At 45.2% G+C, this 26,808-nt stretch overlaps 1 protein-coding gene across 1 annotated transcript in view; it reads left to right on the top strand.

Annotated features, from left to right (window-relative positions):
- The window catches only part of LOC134571702 (4-aminobutyrate aminotransferase, mitochondrial-like), a 965,679-nt gene that overhangs the window by 348,875 nt on the left and 589,996 nt on the right, over nt 1–26,808 (top strand). Inside the window, exon 7 of the mRNA XM_063430224.1 lies at nt 6,783–6,863. Within this exon, the coding sequence (XP_063286294.1) occupies nt 6,783–6,863 (81 nt within the window). The remainder of the gene's footprint in view (nt 1–6,782; nt 6,864–26,808) is intronic.

Here is a 26,808-nt window from a genome sequence, read left to right as displayed (position 1 = left end):
ATTTAAAGCTGTACCCCCTGTTTTTGGGGTACATCCAGAACTTGGGTAAAATAATGTATGTTTTAATTGGGTTATGTGTTTATCTGAGGGGAGGAGACGTGGGGGTGTTACCATGCATGTGATTGGTCAATTTCATCCTCCCCCTGGGAGTGTCCTGTATGTACCTGATCCTAATAAAAAGCAGGCTGGGTGTTCCAGTCCTCAGACCTCTTCTGACCCTCAATACGTAGCCTTGTCTCGTTATTGGAGGGAACTGCTATATCACACTGGGGATTGCTATGCGCTGCATATTCCCCTGAGCTCTTAATCACTTAGCTCTTGTAAGAGCTTGTTCCGGATACGCTCTCCTGGAGGAGAGGTCTTCCCCACACGGTCCTGGAGGACAGAAGCCGATCCAGGGTGGAAGGAAGACGGCGCGGCTCCAGTTAAACTACGGCGGTTGTGGAGCCTGCGGTGGTTGTGGTGTCGTCTGCAGTGCTTGGAGTCCTCTGAGAGCGCTAGGAGCATCCATCAACGGAGGGTACTCGGTCGGAGTACACGGAGCTCCGTTACAGCGTCTATCAGTCATGTGAACCCGTGGATGTCGGGGTCGCCATGGGTGTCTTTCACAGATTGCTACAGGGTGCCCGGGATGACACCTATTCTCTTCAGTGTGTGTATTGTGGTCCGATCTCCCGCTCGGGACAAGGTGGTCGGAGAAGTTGTCCCTGCTAAGACTTCGCGTTCCCAGGGGCCTTTCCGTCATGTTCAAAGACGTAAGTGGTCATAAGTTAAATCGTCATCCCCGTCGGCGGAGCCTGTGGGGCGCGAACGTCTCAGGTGTAGGTCACTTGTAGTTGTCGTGGGTAAGTTAAGTGTGTGGAGTGAGAGATTATGTTATAACTGTAGTGTGTGTGTCAGTGTTGTCAGGGGGGGGGGAGTGTGAAGCGATGTGGTACCTCGTCGTGGACAGAGAACCAGAGTTGACCATCGCCACGGCATTTTTCGTGAAGATGCGAGATGGTAAATGTATTTCGCAATTACTATGGTGTAGGCGGTCGTCTGCGCCACATAATGGCCTAGGGCAGAGGCATCAGTGGTATGGAGCCTATAATTTAGGAGGACGATATCTCCCCGATCCCGGTTTCCAACCCCGGGACCCCTAGGCCTAACAGTCGAGCCGCAGCAGAGTTAGAGAGAGAAGAGGAGAAATTAAAGGTGGGAGGAAGGGGGGGAGGAGGGTAAAGAAGGTTGGTCTGCATCAAGGGGGACCCACTGCCGCCGTCCCCCCACTAGGGTGGCCGCGAGCACCCCTCGCTAGTCTATAGCGGGTGATGTATGTGAACCATGGGAGCCACATCTCCAGATGTTTCGTTGTGCGGCCGGTCATGGAGGCATGGATGTCTTCCGCTCCGTGTATGTCTTCCACCCTGTTGATCCATTCTTTTTCCGTCGGTGTATCACGCGTTTTCCAATGTGCCGGTATGTTGGCTTTGGCGGCGTTCAGCAGATGGCGTAGTATGGACCTCTTGTAAGTTCGGACAGGTTGGGTCGAGATGTGCAACAAGGCGAGCTCAACACTCCACTCCGGGATGTCACCCAGGATGTCGGTAATGGCATTTTTTATCATCGCCCAGTATGGGACTATGTCTCTGCACTCCCACCAAATGTGAATCAATGTACCTCGTTCTGCCTGGCATCTCCAACACATCGGTGTGATTGATGGGAATATCCTGTGCAGCAGGGTCGGGGTCCTATACCATAACGAGAGCAATTTGTAGTTGACCTCCTGGTAGTATGAGCTCATGGAGCTTTTCTGCTGCCAGAGTAAAGCTGTATCCCACTGTGCTGGAGTCAGAGTTTTCCCGAGTTGTGTTTCCCACTGTCGGCGGAAGGTGTGCGGCTGGGTCCCGTCCCCGGCGATTAAGTGCTGATATAGTGCCGAGATTGTATGGTCCAGCGGGCTGCCCCGGTCGCATAGGTCTTCAAACCAGGTAAGTTCCCGATGCAAGCGTTCTTTATGCGGTATTGAGTTGTAATAATGTTGTAGTTGTAGGTATCTGAGAACATCTAGGGGTGTCCTAGGGGCAGAACCCAACAACGATGTCGAGTCGCGTAGTCTGCCCTCTGTAAGGACCCGGTAGAAGGGGATGTACGTCCTGTCGCTGACGGCGGGCCACGCCCTCGAGGATAAACCTCCTGCTAAAGTCGTGTTGTGTGTGATAGGAATCATGGGGCTGGGAGTAGGCGATACGTGGCTATGTTTTCTCAGTGATCTCCAGCCCATTAGTGTTTGTTGTATCGATCCGTTTGCAATTCCTCCACCCATCCGCCTCTTTGCTGTTCCCCATATCTCCATTTCGAGGGAGGGTCCGAGTAATCCTTTGTCAAGTGTAACCCATTGTTTTGACGTGGTATCTGTGTGCCAGTCCAGTATTCGCTGCATTATCGTGGCTTGGTGATATTTCTTAATGTCTGGGAGTGCTAGTCCTCCACGGTGCCGTGGTCGGCAAAGGATGTCGTGTCGAATTCTAGAGCGACCACCTCGCCAAACAAATTTAATAATCGCCGTCTTCAGAGATGAGAAGAAGGCATTTGGTATGGCTAGTGGGATGGTCTGCATGAGGTATAAGATTCGTGGAAGGACATTCATTTTGATGATCGCCACTCTGCCGTGCCATGTAATGTGGGGGTACGACCACTTCTCCAAGTCGGTCGCAATTGCCTTCAGAAGGGGTGTGAAGTTAAATCGGTAAGTGTCCTCGGGGTCTGTGGCCACCCAGATCCCGAGGTACTTCATCTTACCGTGACACCACTGGAAGGGGAATTGTGAGTCAAGAGAGATGTAGTCATCCGTGGGGGTTGTGATATTTAGGACTTCGCATTTTGAAAGGTTGAGCTTAAAACCCGAAATGCGTCCAAATTTGTCGAATTCTGAGAGGAGGCACGGTAGCGTCGTTCTTGGGTTCTGCACGAAAAACAGAAGATCGTCGGCGTACGCTGCTACTTTATGGTGTGTGTCTCGCCAGTTATACCCCTGGATATCAGGGTTTGAGCGAATTGCTTGGAGTAGTGGTTCGAGGGACATCGCGAACAGGATCGGCGAGAGAGGGCAGCCCTGACGGGTGCCATTGTTGATCGGGAAATCAGCAGTTGTTGACCCATTGACTCTTACCGTCGCGTGCGGCGTACTATATAGGGCTGATATCCAGGTGAGGAACCTCTGCCCGCATCCCATCTTCTGAAGAGTTGCTTGCATGTAAGTCCAATCCACTCTATCAAACGCCTTTTCGGCATCGGTTGATAAGAGTAGTAGACGAGTCTTCGTTATTCTGGCGTGTTGTTGGATGGAGAATACCCGCAGTGTACTATCCCTGGCCTCACGTCCCGGGATGAAGCCCGTTTGGTCCGCGTGGATCAGGTCCGGCAGAAGGCGGTTAAGTCTGCTCGCCATAACCTTGGTGAACAGCTTAGCGTCCACGTTCAACAAGGATATGGGGCGGTAACTCCCGCAAAGCAGCGGGTCCTTACCCGGCTTAGGCAGGACCGTGATGGTCGCTGCCAGGGACTCCGCGCCCAGGCGCCCACCCTCGCCCACCGCGTTAAGCGCTTTAGTTAGCCATGGTAGTAAAAGAGCGGAGAAGCTCTTATAGTAGCCAGTTGAGAAGCCATCGGGGCCAGGGGCCTTGCCCGATTTTGTAACTTTGAGGGCCGCTGCCAGCTCCTCCAGACTAATCGGGGCATCGAGTGCGAGCGCTGAGTCCTGATCGATCGTGTTGGAGACCGTTTCGGTCAAGTAGGCCATTATGCGTGACTTGTGACTGTCTGCTCCAGTCCCCTGAGGAGGTGGAGGCAAATTGTAGAGGTTCTTGTAAAAAGTCCGGAATTCGTTAGCTATCTTCTGTGGAAAGGAGGTTATCTCGTTCGGAGCTAGTCGCAGTTTTCTTATCTGCCTGCGGGGTGCCGGGCCCTTCAGTAGCCTGGCTAAATATTTTCCCCCTTTGTTGGCATGGGCGTAGTAAAATCCTTTTGTACGCTGCAGTGTGCGGAAGTGTTTACGGGTGATGAGGTCCCTAAGTTTTCTCCGGTGTTCCATGAGCTCCCCGTAGACCTCGTTCAACTGTGTTCTCTTGTGTTGACATTCCAGGGTTGTTATCTTCTGGTGCAGGTCGAGCATCTCCAACATGTTTGCCTTACGTTTTTGTGATGCAATGCGGATGAGCACTCCTCGGATGGTACTCTTGTGGGCCTCCCATATGGATATTGGGGAGATGTCAGGTGTGTCATTTTCCCTGAAGTATTGTTCTAGCTCCTGATTTATTTGGTCTTTTGTGATGGGATCCAGTAATAATGCCTCGTTGAGCCGCCAGGACCAGGATGAAGGGCGGAATAGAGGGGATTCCAGCTCTATCCAGACCGATCCATGGTCCGACCATGTGGCAGGATCTATGTCAGCTCCGTGTAAGCGGGTGAGTCCCTCTTGTACGATGAATATATAATCAATGCGGGAGTATCGGTTGTGGAGGACGGAGTAGTAGGTGTAATCCCTCGCCGTTGGGTTGAGTGCTCGCCAGCAGTCGACCAGTCTCAGATCTTCCAAGGATCTGCGGATGGAACGCATACTAGTCTGTGGGATGCAGCTATGTCCCGAGGAGGAGTCCATTATCGGGTCCAGGGGTACGTTGAAGTCTCCTCCAACTATTAGTATACCGTCTGTGAAGTCTTCCAGGATGTGCAGTGCATTTCGAATGAAGGGGGCTTGCCGTCGGTTAGGGGCGTAGATATTGGCCAAGGTGTATATCTTATCGGCGATGACCCCCTTGAGAAAGAGGTATCGACCTTGAGAGTCCTGCGTTCTTTCAAGTTCCTTAAAGTCTAGTTCGGCTGCCAGGAGGATAGCTGTGCCAGCTTTGTGGGACGTTGGGTGGTTGGAGAAAAAGTTAGTTGGGTAGTGTCTATTCCGTAGTGTGGGTGCCGAGTTTTCTCGGAAATGGGTTTCCTGGATCATAGCCACCATAATGCGTTTTCTCTTCAGTTCCCTGAGGAGTTGAGACCGTCGCTCAGGTATGTTGAGGCCTCTGCAGTTCTGTGTGAGGACCCTCATGGGCGTCTTTTGGTAGGCCATTCCTGTGAAGTGTTGTTAGTATGTCTCACAGTCTCAGCGATACACGGATATTCCGCGGTCCCGCGGAGCGGCCGTCAGAGTGCGCCCCCCGGACACCGACCAACGGTGGAGGGGGAGGGGAGGAGGAAGAGGAGCTAAGGGAAGGAGGGGAAGCGGAAAGTCGAAAAGTAAGTATCAGAAGTGCCGCAGGTCGAAAGCCAGGTTCCGGACCCCGGGGGAGGTCGTCCGAAAGGGTTTGTGGTGGGGATGTGAAGTTGTAAGTGTATGTGTGGTTCTGCACAGGGCAGTATTAGTAAAGAGTCTCGTGCTGCAGCTGGTGCTAGAGGTGCCCCGCCCTGGTACCAGCCCAGAGGGCGAGGAAAACCACAGCCCAGTTGCCCAACTCGTAGCACGAGTGTGTAAAGTGGGAGGCGCGAGCCAGGCTCCGCCCAAGAGGATCGGTTAGTCCAACAGTGGAGTCGTCCGCCCCACCGAACCCCTTCTATCTTGTACGGGCCAAAAGGTCAGCTTGTAATAATTAGGTACCTGCATCTACTGGGCAGCGGATCCCGGTGTCAGCGTTGAGGGGCCATGTGTCAGTCACGGTCCCATGTTTGGGGCCCCCGAGACCCCCATCAGTCCCTCGAGTCTAGGAGCGCTGTCCCGGGGAGGGGGGGAGGGAGAAATAGGGGGGAGGTGAGGTGATATACAGATTAATGTATCTCTATGCCATTTTATATAATTATTGAGTTTGCCTTTCAGTTAGATCCCAATAAAGTCTACCATTTGCATATAAGTTTTTAGCTTTCTAGTTCCATTTTAAAAATATACCTATGCCACTTATATGACTGATCCCAACGATGGCAACAATGCTTCAACAATCTCTTTGATCTTTATCAATTCATCAAAACTGAAACACTGACCGTTACCTTTTAAACATAGGTTTTCATTAAACCACTTGATCCAAACAGTCTCACCACAAGCTTTGTGGCATAATTTTAGAAATATGCTCTCCGAGAGACTTCAGCTTTCCGACCAGAATCAGCGCCATGCCGATGAGACCTACAAGGGTGAAACTGCAGTCCATGTTTGTTTTCCACTCAATATTTATTTTCAGTCATAGCCCATGCTTTGATTTAAACAGGAAACAAGTTGGGGTTTATGGCTAAGGTTATCACTGTATAAATGCAATATGAAGTCTGAAAAACGATGCCTGGCTGACTTCATTTGCATGTCAAGTTGGAAACTCTGGAATAGTTATGGAAACATAGTTTCTCTAGTTGATGCATACCAGATCACTTTTTTTTTCTTTTTTCTGCACTGTGAGGAGTTTTATCATGTTTGGTCTCACCACAATCATGTTGGTAACTGGCCATATGCTCTCAGATAGACTTCCTGACCAGAACCATTGCCATTGTTTGATATAAAAAAAAATGTTCATGCCATATACTTCCAAACCTCTTCCATGCTTCATAAATATTTCTGCTATGTTAACACTGCTATTTTAAAATGTTAGTCATATATATATGTATGTATATATTATTATTATTATTTTTTTTTTTTTCTTGCATGGCTTATAGCTCTGATAGCCATCCCTGAGTTATTTTGGTAAACAGAAAATGCTACAGACTTGGTACTGTACAGGATCAAAATCTAATAGGTTGCAATTTGAACAACTTTTTTCTTCTATTTTTCATAGAGCTCTTTCATCAATAGACCGGCCCTTGGAATCTTGCCACCTGAGAACTTTAAAGAGAAATTGGAGGAAACCTTATTATCTGTAAGTTTACGGCTACATCTGGAATCAAATCTTAAAATGAGCTTGCAGTAGGTAACAAGTGTGCCACTCACACACATTCTCATAGAATGTATAACTTAATACACATTTTTTTCTGTGGCCCTTGTCACTGGTGCTTTCATTTTCATGTGTTTGCTAAACCATTTAGGAAAAATAAAACATAATGTTTTTTTGTTTTTTTAAATATTTAGAAATATAAAAAAAGCAAGGTTCTCGCCAACACTCAAACATCATTCTTTCCTTATGTGCATTTGCATCCTAAATATCAGTGCCATTTTTAGCTAACTTAGATTGCGTTGATTGGTTGATTATGAAGGGATTACATTTGATCAGTGCCTGTTTTTGCTTGGACTGCTGTATATAAGGAATTTTATAAATGAGTCACTGCACTGTCATGATTATACATTCTTCTTACCCTATTAATTTATTAATATTTATCTTATTTTTTATTCCTTGTATCAAATCCTAATCTGAAGGCAGATACATTTATTTTTCTTCTGTGTGTGTGTGTGACGGGACACCCAATTGGTGTCTTGCTAAACAGCCTTCCCTAGCCGCTGAGGTATAGTGGCCATGCCCAGAAAATCTTATTCAGCCTGCTGGAACTCTGTGCCGGATCGGGGGCTAGCCACATCCTGCTGAACTTTGGACTTCCACCTAATTCGGGCTAGCAATATCCGATCCAGGTGCTTTTCAGACACAATGGGTGCCCCAGGAAGACCTTTCTGGGGATGTATGGCATGCAGGGTTCCTATATGTTGTATATGTGTTTTGGCTGATTTATATTTTTATGCTTAATCATGCTGACACAAGCGATTTGTGGACCTGATGTGGGAGTGTTCTGGGCATGGTTGACTGTACCCTTGCTGTGTATATAAGTGGGCCATCTGGCCATAATAAAACCAGTCTTCTTCACTTTTCACTAAGCCTCGACTAGTGTTTGGGTGATACCACGGTAACCTGTGCAAGAAGCTATAATCACTCTGGAGCTGATCACAACTGGAAGTTGAGACCTAGGCGGTAGTAACCCATATTCAGGAGGGTATACCTCCACAGTTAGCACTTTTGTGAATTTGAAAAAAAAGGATGCACTCTTCACACATAAAGCTATTCCACAAGCTCTATGCATTTGTAGTGTTCCTTAAATAAACATTAAGAAAATAAAACTCGGTTAAACTTAATCACTTAAAAGGAGAAATAGTGCTTTTTTCTTGATCTCCTATTTGTATACATAACATTAAATATGTTGAAAATATTGAAAAAAATGTAACAGTTGTTAAATTTATATATATATATATATATATATATATATATATATATATATATAAATAAATTATTCCTATTATATATTATTCCTATTATATATATCTATATATATATATTATTCTTTATTTTCGTAGTGCAATGACATACAGGCTTGCAATGCCACATCAGCATAGACAAGCATATTCCAAACTCACTGATGGGTGCATTGTCATGGCATGTGAAGAGATTGCACTTTTTAAATAGTATTGGAAACAGGCTGAGGCAAAGGTCTGATCCTAGGACCAGAGAGAGTATAGGATAAACCGTGAGGGTGCTAGCAGTAGATTATGTAAGCAGCTCTGTCAGAGTGTGGAGAGTTTGAGTGTGCAGGAGCAGTGTGAAGCATGAGGGGGATATAATATAATGTTAAAACCGGTTTGCAGTGCCAGAGGTGAGGAGGGTACATTAACCACATATCTGCACAGCTCCAAAGGAGGAACACAAGCCATTTACCCTATTCCTCCTTCGTCCCCCGCCTGGTATCTTCCTCCTTTGTCCCCCGCCTGGGCTGTGATTGTCATTGGACACTTGAATTATTTTGTCTATTGTGTGTGGTTTTCGTATAGGAATCTTTGAACTGAGACCGGCCGTTGCCACTAATTCTCTGGAATTATTTTGGGCTTCTACCTCATGACCGGTCAAAAGTTTACCCCAATGGCAATCCCAAACCACCAACCCGATCTGAATGCTTTTTGGAAATATTAGGCACTCAGATGAAGGCTATCCAGGGATGTGACTCTCAAGGGGTTTCCATGTATTTTGGGGTTACTTTTGGGGTGTTAAATAATTGTTATACTTTTCTGTACCTGGGGGATAATTGAGTTTGTAAAGTTCCTGACTCCTGTATCTCTCAGGCACAGGGGAGGAGTTTACTTTGCGTATAAATTGTGAGTGCTTGCATGCATTAAAGAGATTTACTCCCAGCATTCAGGTCTGCGCTAATGTGTGTGTGTGCGCTAATGCCACACCAGGTTTTAATCCTAGTCTGACCACTGCACTAGTAAGTGTTTGTTGTTAAGAAATCCTAACAATATATCTAAATAATATGAGAGCAACACAAACCAAGAAAGTCATGTTGGTTTGGATATCCAGATTAACAAGGGAAATCTGACGACAAGTGGGCTACTGGAACACAGCATTTTTGGACATGAAACGAGAACCTAGACCTGCTTGAATGCTACTATAATAGCAGACTCAATGAGAGGGGCTACATGAAATGTATGTAGATGAGTAAGTGACCGTCACCTACCCTAACACCAAAACAGCTGGTTACACAACGTTTGAACATCTTCAAGAGGAAGCTAGTGTCACAACTGAAATTAGATGGACTATTTGGAAGACATTTCTATACCCACATACCCTAAATCCCTGCCCAAACAGCTATAAGAAATATGATCCTAGAAAAGCTAGATATCCACTCAAGACCTACCCATAGCAGATAATGAACAGTACTGGAAGAACATCTGCGAGAAAGAAGCATCACACAACACCAAGGCCCCATGGCTACTAGACCTAAAAACAAACCACTGCATGCTGCCATAACAAAAATCAGTCATCAGTCGGAATTATCCAGCAAAGAGTAACCTAAGTGAAGGGTTGGTAAGCCTTAGGACCTGGCATGGTCCACACCCACTGAATTAAGAAATTAATAACATTGCATTAAATGTCTAGCAGCACAAATAAACCAGCTATTAGCAACAGGCTTTCACCCTAACTGCATAACCCAAGGCATATCAATACTGGCCATGAAGAACCCTCACAACGGAACACCACCACCTAACTACTGACCGATCATACAAGTCACTGCATGAGCAATACTCAGAGCAATACCAGAGGATTAAAACACCAACTACTGATAGACCAATGAGTTGCCCAGTATTCTAATAACAGACAAACCAATCTGTGCACAGCCTGGGTTGACTACCAGGCAGCCTATGACACAAGCCACACACATGGGACCTGGAATGCTTTGCTCTCTACAAGGTCAACAAGACAATACATACCTTCATCAATAATTTGATGGGCAATTGGAAAACAACGCTACAAGCGAATTCCAGGACAATAACTCAAGTGAACATCAGATGTGGCATATACCAAGGTGATGCACTATCCTTAATGCTGTTCTGCATAGGCCTCCACCCCTTTAGATACAGATACAGGTTCAAGGGTGGAGCAACAATCAGACACCCACTCTGACATTAAGCTGTATGCTAAGAATGAGTGGGGTATTGACTCACTGATCCACCTAACCAGGATATACAGCAAGGGCATCAGGATGTCATTTAGACTAGATAAGTATGGACAGATAATGACAAGAAGAGGAAAGATGATCAGGACATCAAATAGGATATGTAAATAATAGCTACAAGTACATGAGGGTACCACAAGCAATTGGCAACCACAAGAAAGAGGCAAGGAGGATTGCAACATCTAAGTACCTCCAGAGAGTCAGAAAGGTCTTGATGTCCCAGCTCAATGGCAAGATCCAAACCATCAACATCTGTTCACCATGGATTTCATGACCCCGAAACTGTACACAAGCCAGAAGGAAGGAGGTTGGGCACTGATAAGTGCCAAGGCCACAGTCCACAAGTACATCATGAAGATGGATCCCAAAGAGGAACTCCTAGCACAATGCCTGAAATGTGGCTCACATGACAAAATACTACAGGAACAGACACTCGGCACCAGATCAATAGAAGTGGGGATCTACCACACCAGGCAAGACATAAGGTGCAGACTGTGCAAATAGACCTCTGAAACAATCCAGCACATAGTGGCCGGTTGCAAGACGTTAGCAGGGACAGCATATATGGAGAGGCACAACCAAGTTGCTGGGATTGTTTACCGAGACATCTGCACAGAATATGGGCTAGACATGCTGAAGTCTAGATGGCAGATACCACAAAGGGTAGTTGGGAAAAACAGGTTCCTAGATCCTCTGGGACTTTCAGATCCAGACAAGCAAGTACTGGCCAACCAACCTGACAACGTGGTGGTAGACAAGGAACAAAAGACTGCAATAGTGGTGGTTGTGGCAATATCCAGAGACTATAACATCAGGAAGAAAAGTGGACAAATACCAAGGACTGAAAGAAAAGCTAGAAAGGATGTGGAAAATGAAGGCAATAGTAGTCCCAGTTGTGATAGGAGCACTTGGGGCTGTGACTCCCAATTTGAGGGAGTGTCCTCAACAGATTCCAGGTGGGACATTTGAAATCACTGTTCAGAAGAGTTCAGTTCTAGGAACAGCTAGAATAGCTTATACTGCATAGAACCCTCAGACTGGTGATAATTAATAAAATAAAGGGAATACACTTACAATCTTCTGAAACATTAAATCAGCTCCAGATATATGCGGTTTGACGGTACAAACCGGACCAGGAATGTCCTGGTCCTAAGTTGGGGAATATCTTAAGGGCCATCAGTGATGTGTAGTGGTCAGAGTTAAAATAAAAAGTTCACTTTTAGTATGTCGTGTTACAGCAATAGGAGTTCACCAGCAAATAAAATTTAAATTAAACAGAAAATAGTGCTCTCTGTGTTATTAAAAGAGTAATAAAAAGATAAAAGGAACCTTGCCCTCTGAGGGCATAGGCTGAGCTGAACTGTCATACACCCACTCCATGCCACAACAGGACCCCCAAGTGCTCTTACATCCTGTCCAGGACTTCCAGGGTGAGGGTTTCCTCAGCCCCTGCGGGGCATCAGCTGGTGTGACCACTGAATCCTAGACTCTGTTTGTGCCTCGGCCTTCCAGGTCCTATGGGCATCAGCAGAGGTTCCATGTTGCCTCTACTTGATTTGAAGCAGTATGGTCCTTGTTTGTTTAATTCTGAATTACAGTTTCCTTTGCTTTCCCTTATATGTGGCTTAACCTTTTAGCCTTCAAACGGGGGCCTCATGAGGGTACTACCCTCCTGATAATTAAAGCATGCTACCGCTCGTAGGCATTGTGCCCTTTATCTCCATGTGATATTGTGTGATCTCAACCTACCCCTTGACGCTCAAATTGACTCCTCTAAAGGAGTTAGTGCAGTGCCGTCTCACTGTATTTGGCAGGTGACGGCGGCAATGCAAAGACTTGGACTGGTGAACTGCTGGACGGTGGCTTATCCTGATGACAGGTACTATTCTTTATACTCTGCACTACACAAACAATATAGTCACGTAGGCTACATATTTATAGCACAAGAATACTCGCATAGTATCCCCACTGTTTAAACCCAAAGACCGACAGTGGAAGCTCAATGAGAAACTGCTGAGTGAACAGGAGGACGTGGCACAGGTCAGACAGGCCATTTCCTAGTTCCTTGAGATAAATTAATAACTTGACACCTTCTCCCTAACAATATGGAAAGCACACAATTGTGTGATCTTTATCATCAGACACATGCAAATCAAAAAATAACTCTTTTCCTATAATGGATTTAACACCGTAAATTGCTGACTTGGATTAAATTCACAAGCAGACCCTAGCGTATGACGTCTACCTGAAATTGACCAATGCACGCAGAATGCTTAAAGACCTCCTCTCTGACATTGCTCCACACTCTACAGAAATCCAATCAGTACTTCTGTGAGTACTCTAATAAATATGGGCGTCTCCTTGTCCGGCTCCTATAGAAAAAAAAAAGGAGATTGCATTATATATATATATATATATATATATATATATATATATATATATATATATATAAAACGTGAAACAGAATATTATAGAAAACTACAAATACCCAGGGGTTTCAGGGTGAGAAATATCCCCACGATAGGGAGACTGAAGCCGAAGGTTTGTAGGAAATGGATTGCCGTATTGAACAAGTGTTCGTTTGATTTTAATGTTGGTTATTATTTAAGACGTAAGAGAGGATCTGGTACAAATACCCAGAAGGATAACAGAATTTGAGACACAACAAACACTACTTTTATCATCTGTAGAAGCCGCACCAACCCTCTTAAAACTTGAAGAGAATGTAAAACAGTACAAAATAGATCTTGTACATTTCAAGAGGGAGAAACAAGAAAAAAGTGGCAGCTGACTATAAAGAACATACGGTATATAGGTTGCTCAGTGGACATAGTGAACGCCCAAGATTTGCAAGGAAACAAAGATTTGTTCGCAAACCAAGGCAGTTCACAATTGATAAAACCTTGGGTGAGTCCAATTCTGAGTCGGGCACCTACCCTGAACGAACTGAAAGCGTAATAATTAATACTAGCTTTGCACCTTTTTTAGAAGGGGTAACCACAGGACATCCAGGGATACAAACGAGAAATCAATACAGGAATCAGGCACAAGAAAGAGGCTCATTACGAGACGCGTCCAGAAGGGGAGAACCTTCTGGGGCAAGAGGGAAGCCACCACAACCTCAACAATCATACCAGTATTCAATATTTCCTCTAGAAGACTCCTCCCAGATGAACTAAGGCTACTAAATAGGGGCCTTTATTTTGTTCCAACGACTGGCCCTAACCAACTTCAATGGGAAACAGAATTGTTTAAGTTTGGACGTACTATGCGATTGAGAGATTTTTTCAAAAAAATACCCTCTACAGAGACTGACCATGGGGGTAAATTTAACCCCTTAAGGACACATGACATGTGTGACATGTCAAGATTCCCTTTTATTCCAAAAGTTTGGTCCTTAAGGGGTTAAACTGAAGAGCAAGTTTGACCCGATATCCAATCAGGCTACAATTAAAACATTTCTACGATCTGTAGATAAAGAAGCTAAGGATATCTTTAAAACACAGAAAAAGGTGCTCTCAAATTGTACTACCAGAGATAGAGAAATTATTACATCACTGTCTTGTGACAAAAAAAAATAGTGATAAGACCAGCGGATAATGGGGAGGCATAGTTGTGTTGGACTATGCAGACTACCACAAAGAGATCCTGAACCAGCTATCAGACCGACAGACATATTCTCAAATCCCCGAGGACCCTACGGCACAATTACAACACCAACTTGACAAGATACTTAAAAGGGGCCTGGAAGCTAATTATCTAACCAGTGAACTTTATGAGTTTTTGACACAGCAGAACCCTAGGACCCCAATTCTATATACTCTATCAAAGGTACATAAAAGTGTTGAGAAACCTCCTGGACGGCCCATTGTGTCGGCTAAACAAGGAGTCTTAGAACCAATAGCTCAGCGGTTAGACTTTCTAATGAAAGACACAGTGGCCAACTTAACGACTTGCCTGAAAGACACATCCACTTTTTTACCACAAATTTCAGCTATGTTGTTACCCTCTGAACCAATTATGCTACTGACCTGTGATGTCAAAAGCTTATACACGGTCATTCCCCATCTTGAAGGCATAGCAGCAGCTAAACTGGTATTAGCCAAATCACCATACTATCACGGCCCACCTATTGAGTATACAATGAAATTATTGGAAGCGGTGTTAACCTGTAACTATTTTTCGATTTGAGAAAAGTTGGTACCACCAGGTCGCAGGCACTTCGATGGGAGCAGCCATGGCTCCAATGTATGCAAACTGTTTTATGTATAAATTTGAGATGGAACACATTTTGGAACCTTTTAAAACCCAGATCCTTATGTATGCGAGGTTCATTGACGATCTGTTTCTAATTATAAAGGGGGACTTTGACACTGCCTCTAAAATGGTAGCTTTATTAAACATTGCAAGCTCCAACATTGAGCTCACAATGACGGCTAGTCCTACAACTGTTGATTTTCTGGATGTGAGGCTGAGCCTTGAGAACAGGAAATTAACATATACTTTGTTCACCAAACCCACCGACCACAACACACTCCTACATGCCATGAGCTTTCATCCAAACCCATTGAAAGCTTTTCTGCCCTATTCTCAATTTTTGAGAGTTTATAGGAACAACTCGGACCCAGACAAAGCTCAAAAACAAATAGACATCATGTGGGATAAGTTCTTGGAACGCGGGTACAAGAAAGCAACTTTGAGAAGTGCCCTACAAAGGTGCCATCATGCTAAGGCTACTCCTGACAATAAGAGCCAACGTTTGGTCTTCCGAACTATTTATAATACGGCTTCCACAGCTTTGAGAAGGTCCAACAATGTGATTTGGAGGATACTCAGCAACAACACTTCTCTCCCTAGGGAGTTTTCTGTTCCACCGATGATGAGTTACAAGAGGAATAAAAGCCTTATGGATTTGTTAGTTAGAACCAATCCCAGCCACTGCTATGAAACTGAATCAGCTACTAGTAACTTTGGTTGCTATAGATGTTTGAGATGTGTCACTTGTGGACATATGGTCCCAGGCTGGACTTTCTCACACTCACATACTGGTAAAGAATATACCATCAAACATCGGCTGTCATGTACTAGTGACTTTGTCGTTTTTAAGTTGACCTGTACCTGCGGCCTGGCATTCATAGGCAAAACTGACCTTCCCCTAAGAGAACATATTCATAATCATCGTTCGAGTATCCGTGTGGCATACCGAGACAACACCTCAGAATTACCAGTGGCTAGACACTTCTTAGAAGCAGGACACTCTCTCCCGTCACTTAAATTGATGGCAATCAATCATATCCCACCACCGAGAAGAGGTGGGGACCGGAAGAAAATGCTGCTACAGAGAGAGATCTATTGGATCAGAACACTTGAAACTACATCACCAAAAGGACTGAATGAAAAATACTCCCTGGCAGTTTTCCTCTGAGAAGGGAGGACAATGACCTTGGCAACCCTACAATTTTTTAACCCACCCTGGGGGATAGGCTGTGGTCTATCAGTATCTATGATGACATATATGACTACAATGGCATGTTGACTGGCAACCCACTACCCACCCAGGGGGATAGGAAGGGGGTTGAGCCGATTCTTGCCGATTGGTAGTTATTTCTAAATTGTGACATTCATTGAGGAAATGTGAATTATGATTATCCCATTAATAGTTTATTGTTTATGATTTTTTTTAGATAAGTGGTTGTGTTTGGGACTTTATTTATTTTATTTAGTTTTTTCGGTTATGTTAGGAGAGTTATTTTGCATGTTATTTTCAATACTTGCACTCTTTTTTCTGTGTTGATAGAGATTGTGCTTGGTGACATAATGATGGCGATCTCAGTGGGACACAGTTTGATATTTGTCCCTATTATGTAGATGAGTAGCCTGTTCTTTAGAATATAGCTCCTTCAATATCAGCTACACATTGTAACCTTTTGATAGTAATACTATCCCAAGATCAGTAAGTGTATTGACCCATAGGCCATTATTCTTGTGTGGGTTATTTTGATATTATAGACAGTCATGTGTAGCTTCAGGTTGATCCCCAGAGGCACACTAGTTGTCAGTGTTAGGCTCTGAATAGCAGTAGAATCACTTAGTCCTGTTAGTGATCCTGCTTTGACTACTTTGGATTTAGTGGGGTGCTCACTGAGATTATGGTCTTCCATACTGTATAGACTAAGGGTCTTGTTCTACACCCTGCCCTCCAGTTTTTTTACTTTTGTATTCCCTTTTTTATTCTTGCTGTATATATGTTTAGTTATTCCTTGAGATAAGGGGCATGCCACTCGGCAGCCTCGGCTCTTGTTTCACAAGCCGCACTGGTGTCTGGTTGCTATGGTTACCCCTGACGAGCAGCCAGGGACACAACTGATGCGTGCGTGCCAGGAGAGCGCTGTTCGGTAGTTTGGTTCCCACGAACCACGGGAACAATTGCTACTGTGAGCCAGGGGGCTCGTCCGTGCATTTCTTCATTTTTATGACTTTTCGAAATGGACCGACCACACAGCCTGAACTCATAGAACAGTTTCTGGGCAGGAGCCTCGTGTGCGGTCGTTCAAATGGGACTTCCATAAAATTCGAAAACCTCTGAACTGATCTGGGTGATTGTCTGTTTGCATTGGGAGTGTTTATCTTTGTCACTGTAATATAATTGACTGTAACTTTTGTGTCCCTTTCCCCCACAAGGTCCATGTGGGAGTGCCCCTTGCATGGGGACTTGCATAAAAGCCAGTGTGGCACCATTAACATGAATTCCTATTGTGCCCTTCATGAAGTCTAGGCTCATGTTTGGGTAACTGTCTACTTGCTGGGGAGAAACTACTTGGATGCTGCATTTGTCTGGAACTATTCAACTCTACACCCAAACCAGCTATAATCACACAGGCTCAGCAGTTCGTGAGGAATAGGCGAACAGGGTATCTACTATACCAGTGTTCGTAACATATGCCTTTGGCTCTATTGTGTGGAGCAATATAAGAGACCAGGGTATTTCAGTTTCTATAGTTAGAATTTTCCTAGATGGCTTTGATGGTCATGTCTAATTTTGTGGCATTATAGCAGTTTGACTGTTCAAATAACCCCACAAAGGCCTTTCATTTGAGAAAGCAGACACTCCAGGGTATCTTATATGGCATATATTGTACCTTAACTTGTGGCCATTTTTTTCATCAATTTATGTCAAATATTGTGAGAAAAAAAAAAGGCTTTTTTTTATTTTTTAACATACATGCTGCATTTTGTTGGGGATTTTGCACACCTCATATGATGTGCCAGTGTCAAACCCCCCCCCCCCCCCCCCAAAAAAAAAAAAATAAAAAAAAAATATGGTCAGTTATCTCTTCTGAGTAATACAATATGCACAATTTATGACATAGACACTATTTTGTGGAGTTACAGTGCTGCAAAAGAGATGTCCATTTCAGAGTTTTTAACTGTACATTTTCACAGATGATTTTGATAGGTCCGCATTTTATTTTGAAGTATTTTAGCAGGGTGCTTATTCCAACCACCCCACAAAGGCACACCATTTCTTATACAAGACAGCCCAGGGTATTTCAAAAGGCATATTTTGAACCTCTGCATGAAATAATTTGTCTGATAGTTTGTACCAAATGTAGTGGTAATAAGCATTTTTTTCTGTCTTTTTGACACAGTTTGTACTGCATATTTTGCAAATTTGATATGTACTACGGCTGTATAATACTCAGCTATGTCGCCTGAGTGCAGCAATACCCCCATATGTACTTTTTTTTTTTTTCTCTCTAGCTTGTAATAAGTGTAGAAGTAATGGACATTTTTTTTTTTTTTTACCTTTTTAACTTTTTTCTTTTTTTGGATCTAAATTTTTTTATTTTATAGCATATAAAGTACAATACAACACCGAGGGATGTATTACAAAACATACCACCTCCCTCGGATGACAATACAGGGCATAAGCTATATCCAGTGGTATCATATATATCTGGTGGTTAACTCTTGTGTTATATAAAAAAAAAAAAAAAATCAGTTATGCTAATGATTTGTCAAGTTAACCCCGCTTTACACAACCCAATACCCATGAATATAACAGGTATACATACAAATGTAACTAGTCAGAAATATAGTAATAGATTTAACAATTCTGCATTTCCATATCAAAGATATAGAAAAGATAACCAATAATACTAATATGGGCATATGGTCAGGGAGGCCATCAAGAAATATAATTTAATAGATTGCACCGATGGGTTATGTAAAATCCCAAACTTTAATCGGGATTCACAGCAGCCCTTTGGTCCTGTCAATAAGGTTGGAGTAATACGATAAGGTGTCAGTGTTAGGATACTCATTCGTTAGTATAATCCCTTTTTCCATCTCCAGTTGGTATAATAATTGGGATATAATTTGGTCTCTATTGGGGATTAGGATGCTTTTCCAAGATCTAGCAATAATAATTTTAGTTGCTAGCAAGCAATGCATAGTTACAATTTCATGGAGATCCTTAGTTTCTTCATCAAAAATATGCAACAGAGCAATTTCTGGTTTGTGCTCCAATCTAGGACCACCAATCTTGTATATTAAGTTAAATAAGGTATTCCAAAAAAAACTAATTCTAGGACACCAAATATGGAGCATAGAACCATTTTGTTGGAAACACCGCCAGCAATTTGGTGGATTGGATTTTAGAAAAAGTCTCCAGAATATTCAAACAATGTATAGCCTTTTTGGTCCTCAAAAACAATTTACCGTATATACTCGAGTATAAGCCGAACCGAATATAAGCCGAGGCCCCTAATTTTTCCCCAAAAAACTGGGAAAACTTATTGACTCGAGTATAAGACTAGGGTGGGAAATGCAGCAGCTACTGGTAAATTTCTAAATAAAATTAGATCCTAAAAAAAATATATTAATTGAATATTTATTTACAGTGTGTGTATAATGAATGCAGTGTGTGCGTATGAGTGCAGCGTGTGTGTGTATGAGTGCAGCGTGTGTGTATGAGTGCAGCGTGTGTGTATGAGTGCAGCGTGTGTATGAGTGCAGCGTGTGTATGAGTGCAGCGTGTGTATGAGTGCAGCGTGTGTATGAGTGCAGTGTGTGTGTGTATGAATGCAGTGTGTGTATGAGTGCAGTGTGTGTATGAATGCAGTGTATGAATGCAGTGTGTGCAGGGCCGGTGCAAGGATATTTGCCCCCCCCATATGTCCTGACCTCCCCTCCTCCTCCCTCAGTGGTCCTTACCTCCCCACCCCCGTGTTCCTTCACCCCCCTCCCCCAGTGGTCCTGACTCACCCCTCCCCTAGTGGTCCTTACTTCCCCCTCCCCTCCCCTAGTGGTCCTTACTTCCCCCTCCCCTCCCCTAGTGGTCCTTATCCCCCCCTCCCTCCCATAGCGGTCCTTATACCCCCCTCCCTCCCATAGTGGTCCTTATCCCACCCCCTCCCTCCAATAGTGGTCCTTATCCCCCCCCCTCCCTCCCATAGCGGTCCTTATACCCCCCCTCCCTCCCATAGTGGTCCTTATCCCACCCCCTCCCTCCCATAGTGGTCCTTATACCCCCCCCCCTCCCACAGTGGTCCTTATACCCCCTTTTTTATTATTATTATTTTTTTTTATTATTATTATTTCTTATTTTATTTTTTTTTCGTCCCCCCTCCCTGCTTGATATATGGCAGGGAGGGGGGCTCTCCTTCCCTGGTGGTCCAGTGGCAGTTCAGTGGGGGGGGAGAGGGGGGCTGGCAGAGCTGTACTTACCTGTTCTGCAGCTCCTGTCAGCTCTCTCCTCCTCTGCGCCGTCCGTGCAGCTCCTTCTATCAGCTCACACTGTAAGTCTCGCGAGAGCCGCGGCTCTCGCGAGACTTACACTGGGAGCTGACCGAGGTGCTGAACGGACGTCGCGGAGGAGGAGGGAGCTGACAGGAGCTGCAGGAAAGGTAAGTACAGCTCTGCCAGCCCCCCTCTCCCCCCAGTCTGTATTATGGCAATGCAAATTGCCATAATACAGACTCTGACTCGAGTATAAGCCGAGTTGGGGTTTTTCAGCCCAAAAAATGGGCTGAAAAACTCGGCTTATACTCGAGTATATACGGTACACCATATATTGAGTGGGATGGTAATTGCCAGATCATTCTCCCATTTAGTTAAAGCATTAGGAATCTCTGGGGTGCCCTTTAGTTTAATTAATTCGATTGCAAGTGAAAAAACCTTTTTTACCCTTAAGCTGGAAAAAAAATTCCTAAACAATTTTCCCACATGGCCGTTTAGGACTAATAGGTTATCTTTAAGGTAACTCTTTATACGAAGATAATTAAATATTTCTTTAGATGGTAAATCCAACATAACTTTAAGTACTTCAAAACTTTTTAATTGTTGATCGCTATACAGATCTTTTATCTTACAGATAGAATCCTTATACCAATTTGCTAGATTAATCTCCTGCAAATAATGTTCCAAGGAACTTAAAGCCATATTCTCATAAAGTTTTTTTTTTTAATTTTTAGTAATTTCTTTATAATGTCCCATTCTTTTAATGTTTGGAATAAAGGTAAGGGGCAATTAATATAGGTCTCAGCTATTTGATTATTCTGGCTAATATCTCTCCATACGAGAAAATCCAAGTTATCTATTCCAGTTCTAGCTACTTCGATCTTATACCAGGCTTGATTTCTACAATCATTTAGTTGCAGATTGCTGGCATGTACCAGCATATTAGCCTGATATATTTGGGAAATTAATGGGTATCCTAATCCCCCCTGTTGGGCTTTCTTGGATAGGGTATATGTATTAATTCTTGGTCTCTTTCCTCTCCAAATATAAGATGTAAAACTACTTTGTAGCATAGTTAGTCAATATGTAGATATCGAGAGAGGAAGCATCCCAAAAAGATAGGCCCATTTTGGGATTATATAGGCTTTGATGGTATTAATCCTTCCCCACCAGGAGATTTCGTGAACTCTCCATTCCTTTAATAGGGCGTTAGTTTCTTTTAACAATTTCATAAAGTTAATTTCCACTTCATTCTGGGAGATAATTCTATTAAGTCCTTCCTTTTGTTATTTTTGACAGATTAGATTTTTCTAAATATTTCTCAATCATACCTATGTCAGGAGACTTATTCAGATTGTATAAATTCTCATAAAAGCACCTGAATTTACTAGCGATTTCATCCGGTTTGTAGATTAAATTTTTACCTTCTCCTAATTTAGAGATCTTTTGGTCAGACCTTTTTTTCTTGAGTTTATTTGTTAACATTGAATCTACACGATTATTCTTGTAGTAGTATTTATAGTCAATCTTTCTTTTATTAAGGAATTTTCAAGGGGTACAGAATAAAGGTAGGGGTATACATGTTAATTCACGTTATACATTATACAGGATTAACTTTGTCAGCATTGAACAGGTAAATATGCAGTTCCGATATGCATCGTGTCACAATGTACGTGTCTATTTATAAAAATCTCTTGAACAGAAGTCGTATGTGACATTCCCTATTACGGCTCGGCCTGACTAACTGAGGTAGGGTTTTCCCACCTGACCATGTCTCACAGTTATCCCTTAACATCTCAACTTGCAGGGTCCTCTTCCCGTGCCTGTTCTGTCTCGGAGAAAGGGCTGATATGCAAATTAGGCATTGCAAATCCCTGTCTCCGACCACCATGTGCAGTTATCTGTTTATAGCTTGTCCTGTTGTCAGAGATACTTGCTAAGATGAGCCCTTTACCCCTATACTAACGTTTAAAGGCTGCAATCTCTGCTTAGATTTTGTGTTTGCGTGGGAAAGGTATCCCGTTGTCATGACGTACAGGATAATAACATAAATTCGGTATCAAGCAGTAGGTATTACAGGTATAAATACCACAATACAAACCTATATTATAAATTGGTTCCATAACTCAGGAGTTTAAGGAATACCGCTTCTACTACCGGTGTAGTCGTCATGGGCAAGTCAGGTCTTGTTACATTGTCTTCCGACTCTGTCCTCTACTTATGCAGTGGTGGCTAAGCTCCCAGGGGTATGGGAGTCTAGGTCAGAGCGTCACATGGGACTGTAGTTGTCTGATGTTGGTTTCTGTGGGGGTAGTCATACGTCTGGTGGGTCACTGTCAAGGCCTCGAACGCATGAAGTCCTTGTGGGGCAGTCATAAGTATCGGTCTACAGAGTATCCGCGGACCTCGGGGTCCGAGACCTCGGCATGCCTCTCCGTTTCAGCCAGTGCGCCCTCGTCCAACTGTTTATGCTTACCATGTGTCCGAGTTAGCGGCTCAGCCTTAGTCAAGTGTAATTTGGGCCGTGAAGTGTGAGGAGCTAAGCAACGTGTATAGTTGTAGGCTATTGCGGTTCTTGCTAACTGTGGCGTGTGTAGACGTGTAGGTACCAGAGGTGAGGTAGGGGAAAGGGGGTTGGGAGGGGAGGGGGGGGGGTTCTCAACCCGAGGTGATGGCGGACGAGGACTCGTCCCCAAGTCTCCCCAGGCATCCAGCCGAGCGCACCGAGGGTTCCTAGTCTAATCGAAGGAGCTTAATATCCCTTATTGTCGCTCGACCTATCTGCACTGTAAGCCAAAGGGTAACATTTACCCCAGCTACCTTCCATATATGTACATTAACCAGGGTGTCCAGGTTTGTAGATAACATTCTGTGATTCCGTGCAGTGAAGCCGTCAGCTGTTCCATCCCGCGGATCACCTCCACTTTGGCCATCCATTCCTGTGGAGAGGGTACCATCGCTGTCCTCCATTTCATAGGGATGAGAGATTTAGCGGCGTTCAGCAGATGTTTAGTTAGCGATTTTTTTGTATTTCGATATGGATATCGACGTGTGGTGTAGGAGCATTGGGAGCGGTTGGAACGGGAGATCCGGGTGATGTTCGTGATCCGCTGGTGAACTTGTTGCCAGTACGGGACTATGAGCCTACAGGACCACCAGATGTGTAGGTCCGTGCCGTCTTCTTCTCCGCAGCGCCAGCAGGTCGCGGGGACCGTTGGTATCATCCTGTGAATCCTTGCTGGGGTCCTGTACCAGTTGGTCAGTAGTTTAAAATTGAGCTCCTGCTGTTTGGAGCACAGGGAGCTCTGGTGTGTTAAGACGTGGATTTTAGTCCATTGAAGGTCCGACAGCTTCACCCCCAAGCCCTCTTCCCAGCGCGTTATATAATTGAGGCGTAGCGGCTGTTGCGACGACAGAAGCATTGCATAGAGGTTCGAGATTCCTCTACACAGATGTGTGCGTTTCGTGCAGAGTTGTTCAAATTCTGTGAGGGGTCTATGGAATAGTCGCCTCCCCTGTTGGGCTAGGTAGTAGGTTTTAGTTTGGAAGTACTTGAACCTATCGAGGCCTGTAGGGGTACGTTCCGGCATCAAATCCAGCAGTTGTTTCAGCTCTTCCCCTTCGCACCATTGTCGCATGTACGTCCACTCCGAGAGTCCGAAGGTCGCGATGTCCTGTGGTGAGAGTCCTCCCGCTAGTTCCGGGTTATGCGTTATCGGCGTCAGTGGGCCGGGGTGGTGGTCAGCGTGAGGGTGATCCTGATGCGATACCAGGTTCGTAGGGTCGCCCCAACGAGCGGGTGACCACGTAGGTGTTCACTTGCTAAGGGGTCCCCAAGCCAAACCACGGCCGGGAGCGTTCCAGCCTTCTCCATTTGTATCCATCGCTTATTGGATTTGGGTACATGCCAGTCTACTATGCGTTGGAGGTGGGTTGCCCTGTAGTAGTCGAAAAGTGAGGGGAGCCCCACTCCCCCTTGAGCCTTGGGCAGGCGGAGGTGTTGCCTTTTCAGTCTGGGAGTCTTTGATTGCCACACAAACTTGGTAATGGCTGTGTCCATTGATCGGAAAAAAATCTGTGGTATGCCTATGGGGATGGTCTGGAACAGGTACAGTAGTCGCGGTAGAAGGTTCATTTTTATTGCGTTCATCCGGCCAAACCAGGAAATACACAGACCCGACCAGTGCACCAAGTCCGACCGTAGTCTGTGGATCATGGGTTCGAAGTTGTGGGCATACATCCGAGTCAGGTCAGTGGCCAGCCTGATCCCCAGATACTTGATTTTAACGGGACACCACTTAAATGCATATTGAGTCTTGAGATGTGTAGTCATTCCCTCTCCAGTCGTAACGGGCAGGGCCTCCGGTTTATCTGTGTTCAGCTTCATATTAGAGACCTGCCCGTATTCAACTAAGGCCCTCAGGAGATTCGGGAGGGTGGCCAGGGGTTCGCTGACGAAGAATAACATATCGTCCGCATATGCGGCTACCTTATGCTCCTGCCCACCCAGGGTAAACCCCCTAATACCCCCATCCCGTCTGACCGCCCCCAGGAACGGCTCCAGGGAGAGGGCAAACAGGAGGGGGGACAGTGGGCACCCCTGTCTCGTACCATTGTGGATTTGTACTGGTTCAGACAGAGCGCCATTAACCCGTATCCTAGCGGAGGGTATCGTATAAAGCGATGATATCCACGTTATGAGGTGGGGGCCAAAGCCCATCGCTCGGAGAGTTGCAAGCATGAAATGCCAGTCCACCCGGTCAAAGGCCTTCTCCGCGTCGGTGGAAAGGAGGAGGACCTTCAGCCTGGAGCGTCGTGCCGCATGGATGACATTTAGGGCCCGTGTGGTATTATCTCTCGCCTCCCTTCCAGGGATGAACCCCACTTGGTCCGGGTGGACTAAGACAGGCACCACTCCTTTCATTCGAGTCGCTAGGATTTTCGTGAAGAGTTTTAAATCCGCATTCAGGAGCGAGATTGGCCGGTAGCTTGCACAATTAGTGGGGTCCTTACCCTCCTTGTGGATTACCGCAATTGTTGCCGTGAGGGCATCTCTGGGTAGCGTGTTACCGTCCAGTATGGAATTGAGGCCTATGAGAAGTTTGGGCAAGAGCACCTCCCCAAATTCTTTGAAGTAGCGGAGTGATAGACCGTCCGGGCCAGGAGCCTTATTCAGTTTAGAGCCCTTCAATGCAGCCTGTAGTTCTTCGAGAGTGATCGGCGCTTCCAGACTGTCCGCCACCCCCTCGCTTAGGGTTTCCGTGATGTGGCGTTGCAGGTAGCTACTTATGCGTTCATCCTGCCGGTGGTGGTCCCATTCCCCATCTTTGGGCGGTAAATTATACAGGTCACTATAGAAGCTATGGAATGCTTCTGTGATCTTATCTGGGAGCTGAGTTACACCTTGGGTTCTGTGTTGTATTTTCGTAATTTGGCACTTACGACGTTGCTTTTGCAGCATCCGGGCCAAGAGTCGACCGCATTTACTCGAGTATTCATAGAAGAAGCGCTGCGATTTGCGGATCGTAAATTGAAGTTTCTATTGTAGGATGTCCCTCAGTGCGCTTCTGGCATCTAGTAGTGCCTTGTAGTTCTCCTCTGATTGGGTGGTCTTATGTGTAGTTTCCAGGGCCGCGATCCGCGAAGTCAGGTCCGCAACTCGTTGTCGCTGTAGCTTCTGTCTATGTGTACAGATTTTGATCAACTCACCTCGGATTACGCATTTATGGGTTTCCCATATAGTTAATGCTGGAATTTCCTGGGTTTCATTCTCCTCGAAGAATTTTGTCAACGTCGAACGTAGCTCGGTTGTAACCAGGTCATCATTGAGGATGGATTCGTTCAACCGCCACTGGCGCTCCCTAGGTCGGAATAGGGGGGATTTGATTGTCACTGTTATTGGGGAGTGGTCCGACCATCCCATGGGTCGAATCTCAGCCGTTAGCAGCAGAGGCAGTAGTTCTCTGGCAACGTAGATGTAGTCCAGCCTGCTATATGACTTATGTGCTGTCGAGTAGTAGGTGAAGTCCTTCTCGTCCGGATGTAGGACCCTCCAGCTGTCCATAAGTCCCGAGTCCTGAAGTGTCTTTCGGATTGCGTGGAGGTCTCGAGACGGGAGGGAACTTGTACCCTTTGAGGTGTCTATTCTCGGCTCCAGGGCGGCATTCAGGTCGCCTGCTACAATAAGGAAACCTTCCCTGAATAATTCAAGTTTGCGTATCGTTTTGCGGAGGAAACTAGATTGTCGGGCGTTGGGTGCATAGATGCTAGCGAAGGTGTAGGTGCTGTCCGCAATCGTGCCCTTTATGAATAAATATCGCCCCATTGCGTCTGCTTTGACTGCCGAGCATTCAAACGGAATCGAACTAGCGAACAGGATCGCGACCCCAGCCTTCTTGGCTGTTTGATGGTTCGCGAAGAACCCAACCGGGTATCTCGCGTCCTTCAAGCTTGGTCCGTCTGGGCCTCGAAAGTGGGTCTCTTGGAGGAACGCCACTGACACCCGTTCCGCCCATAGGGAGCGTAAGAGATGAGACCTCCTTTCTGGGATGTTTAAGCCCCGGGTATTGCTCGACCAGATACGGAGGGGAGCGGGGGCGAACCCCGTCCCCATGACTCTCGGGGTGAGAGGGG

Source organism: Pelobates fuscus, chromosome 8, assembly GCF_036172605.1.
Source record: "Pelobates fuscus isolate aPelFus1 chromosome 8, aPelFus1.pri, whole genome shotgun sequence".
NCBI classification, from domain to species: domain Eukaryota; kingdom Metazoa; phylum Chordata; class Amphibia; order Anura; family Pelobatidae; genus Pelobates; species Pelobates fuscus.
Note: the sequence above shows the minus strand (reverse complement) of the source record. Positions and strands in the feature narration are given on the sequence as shown.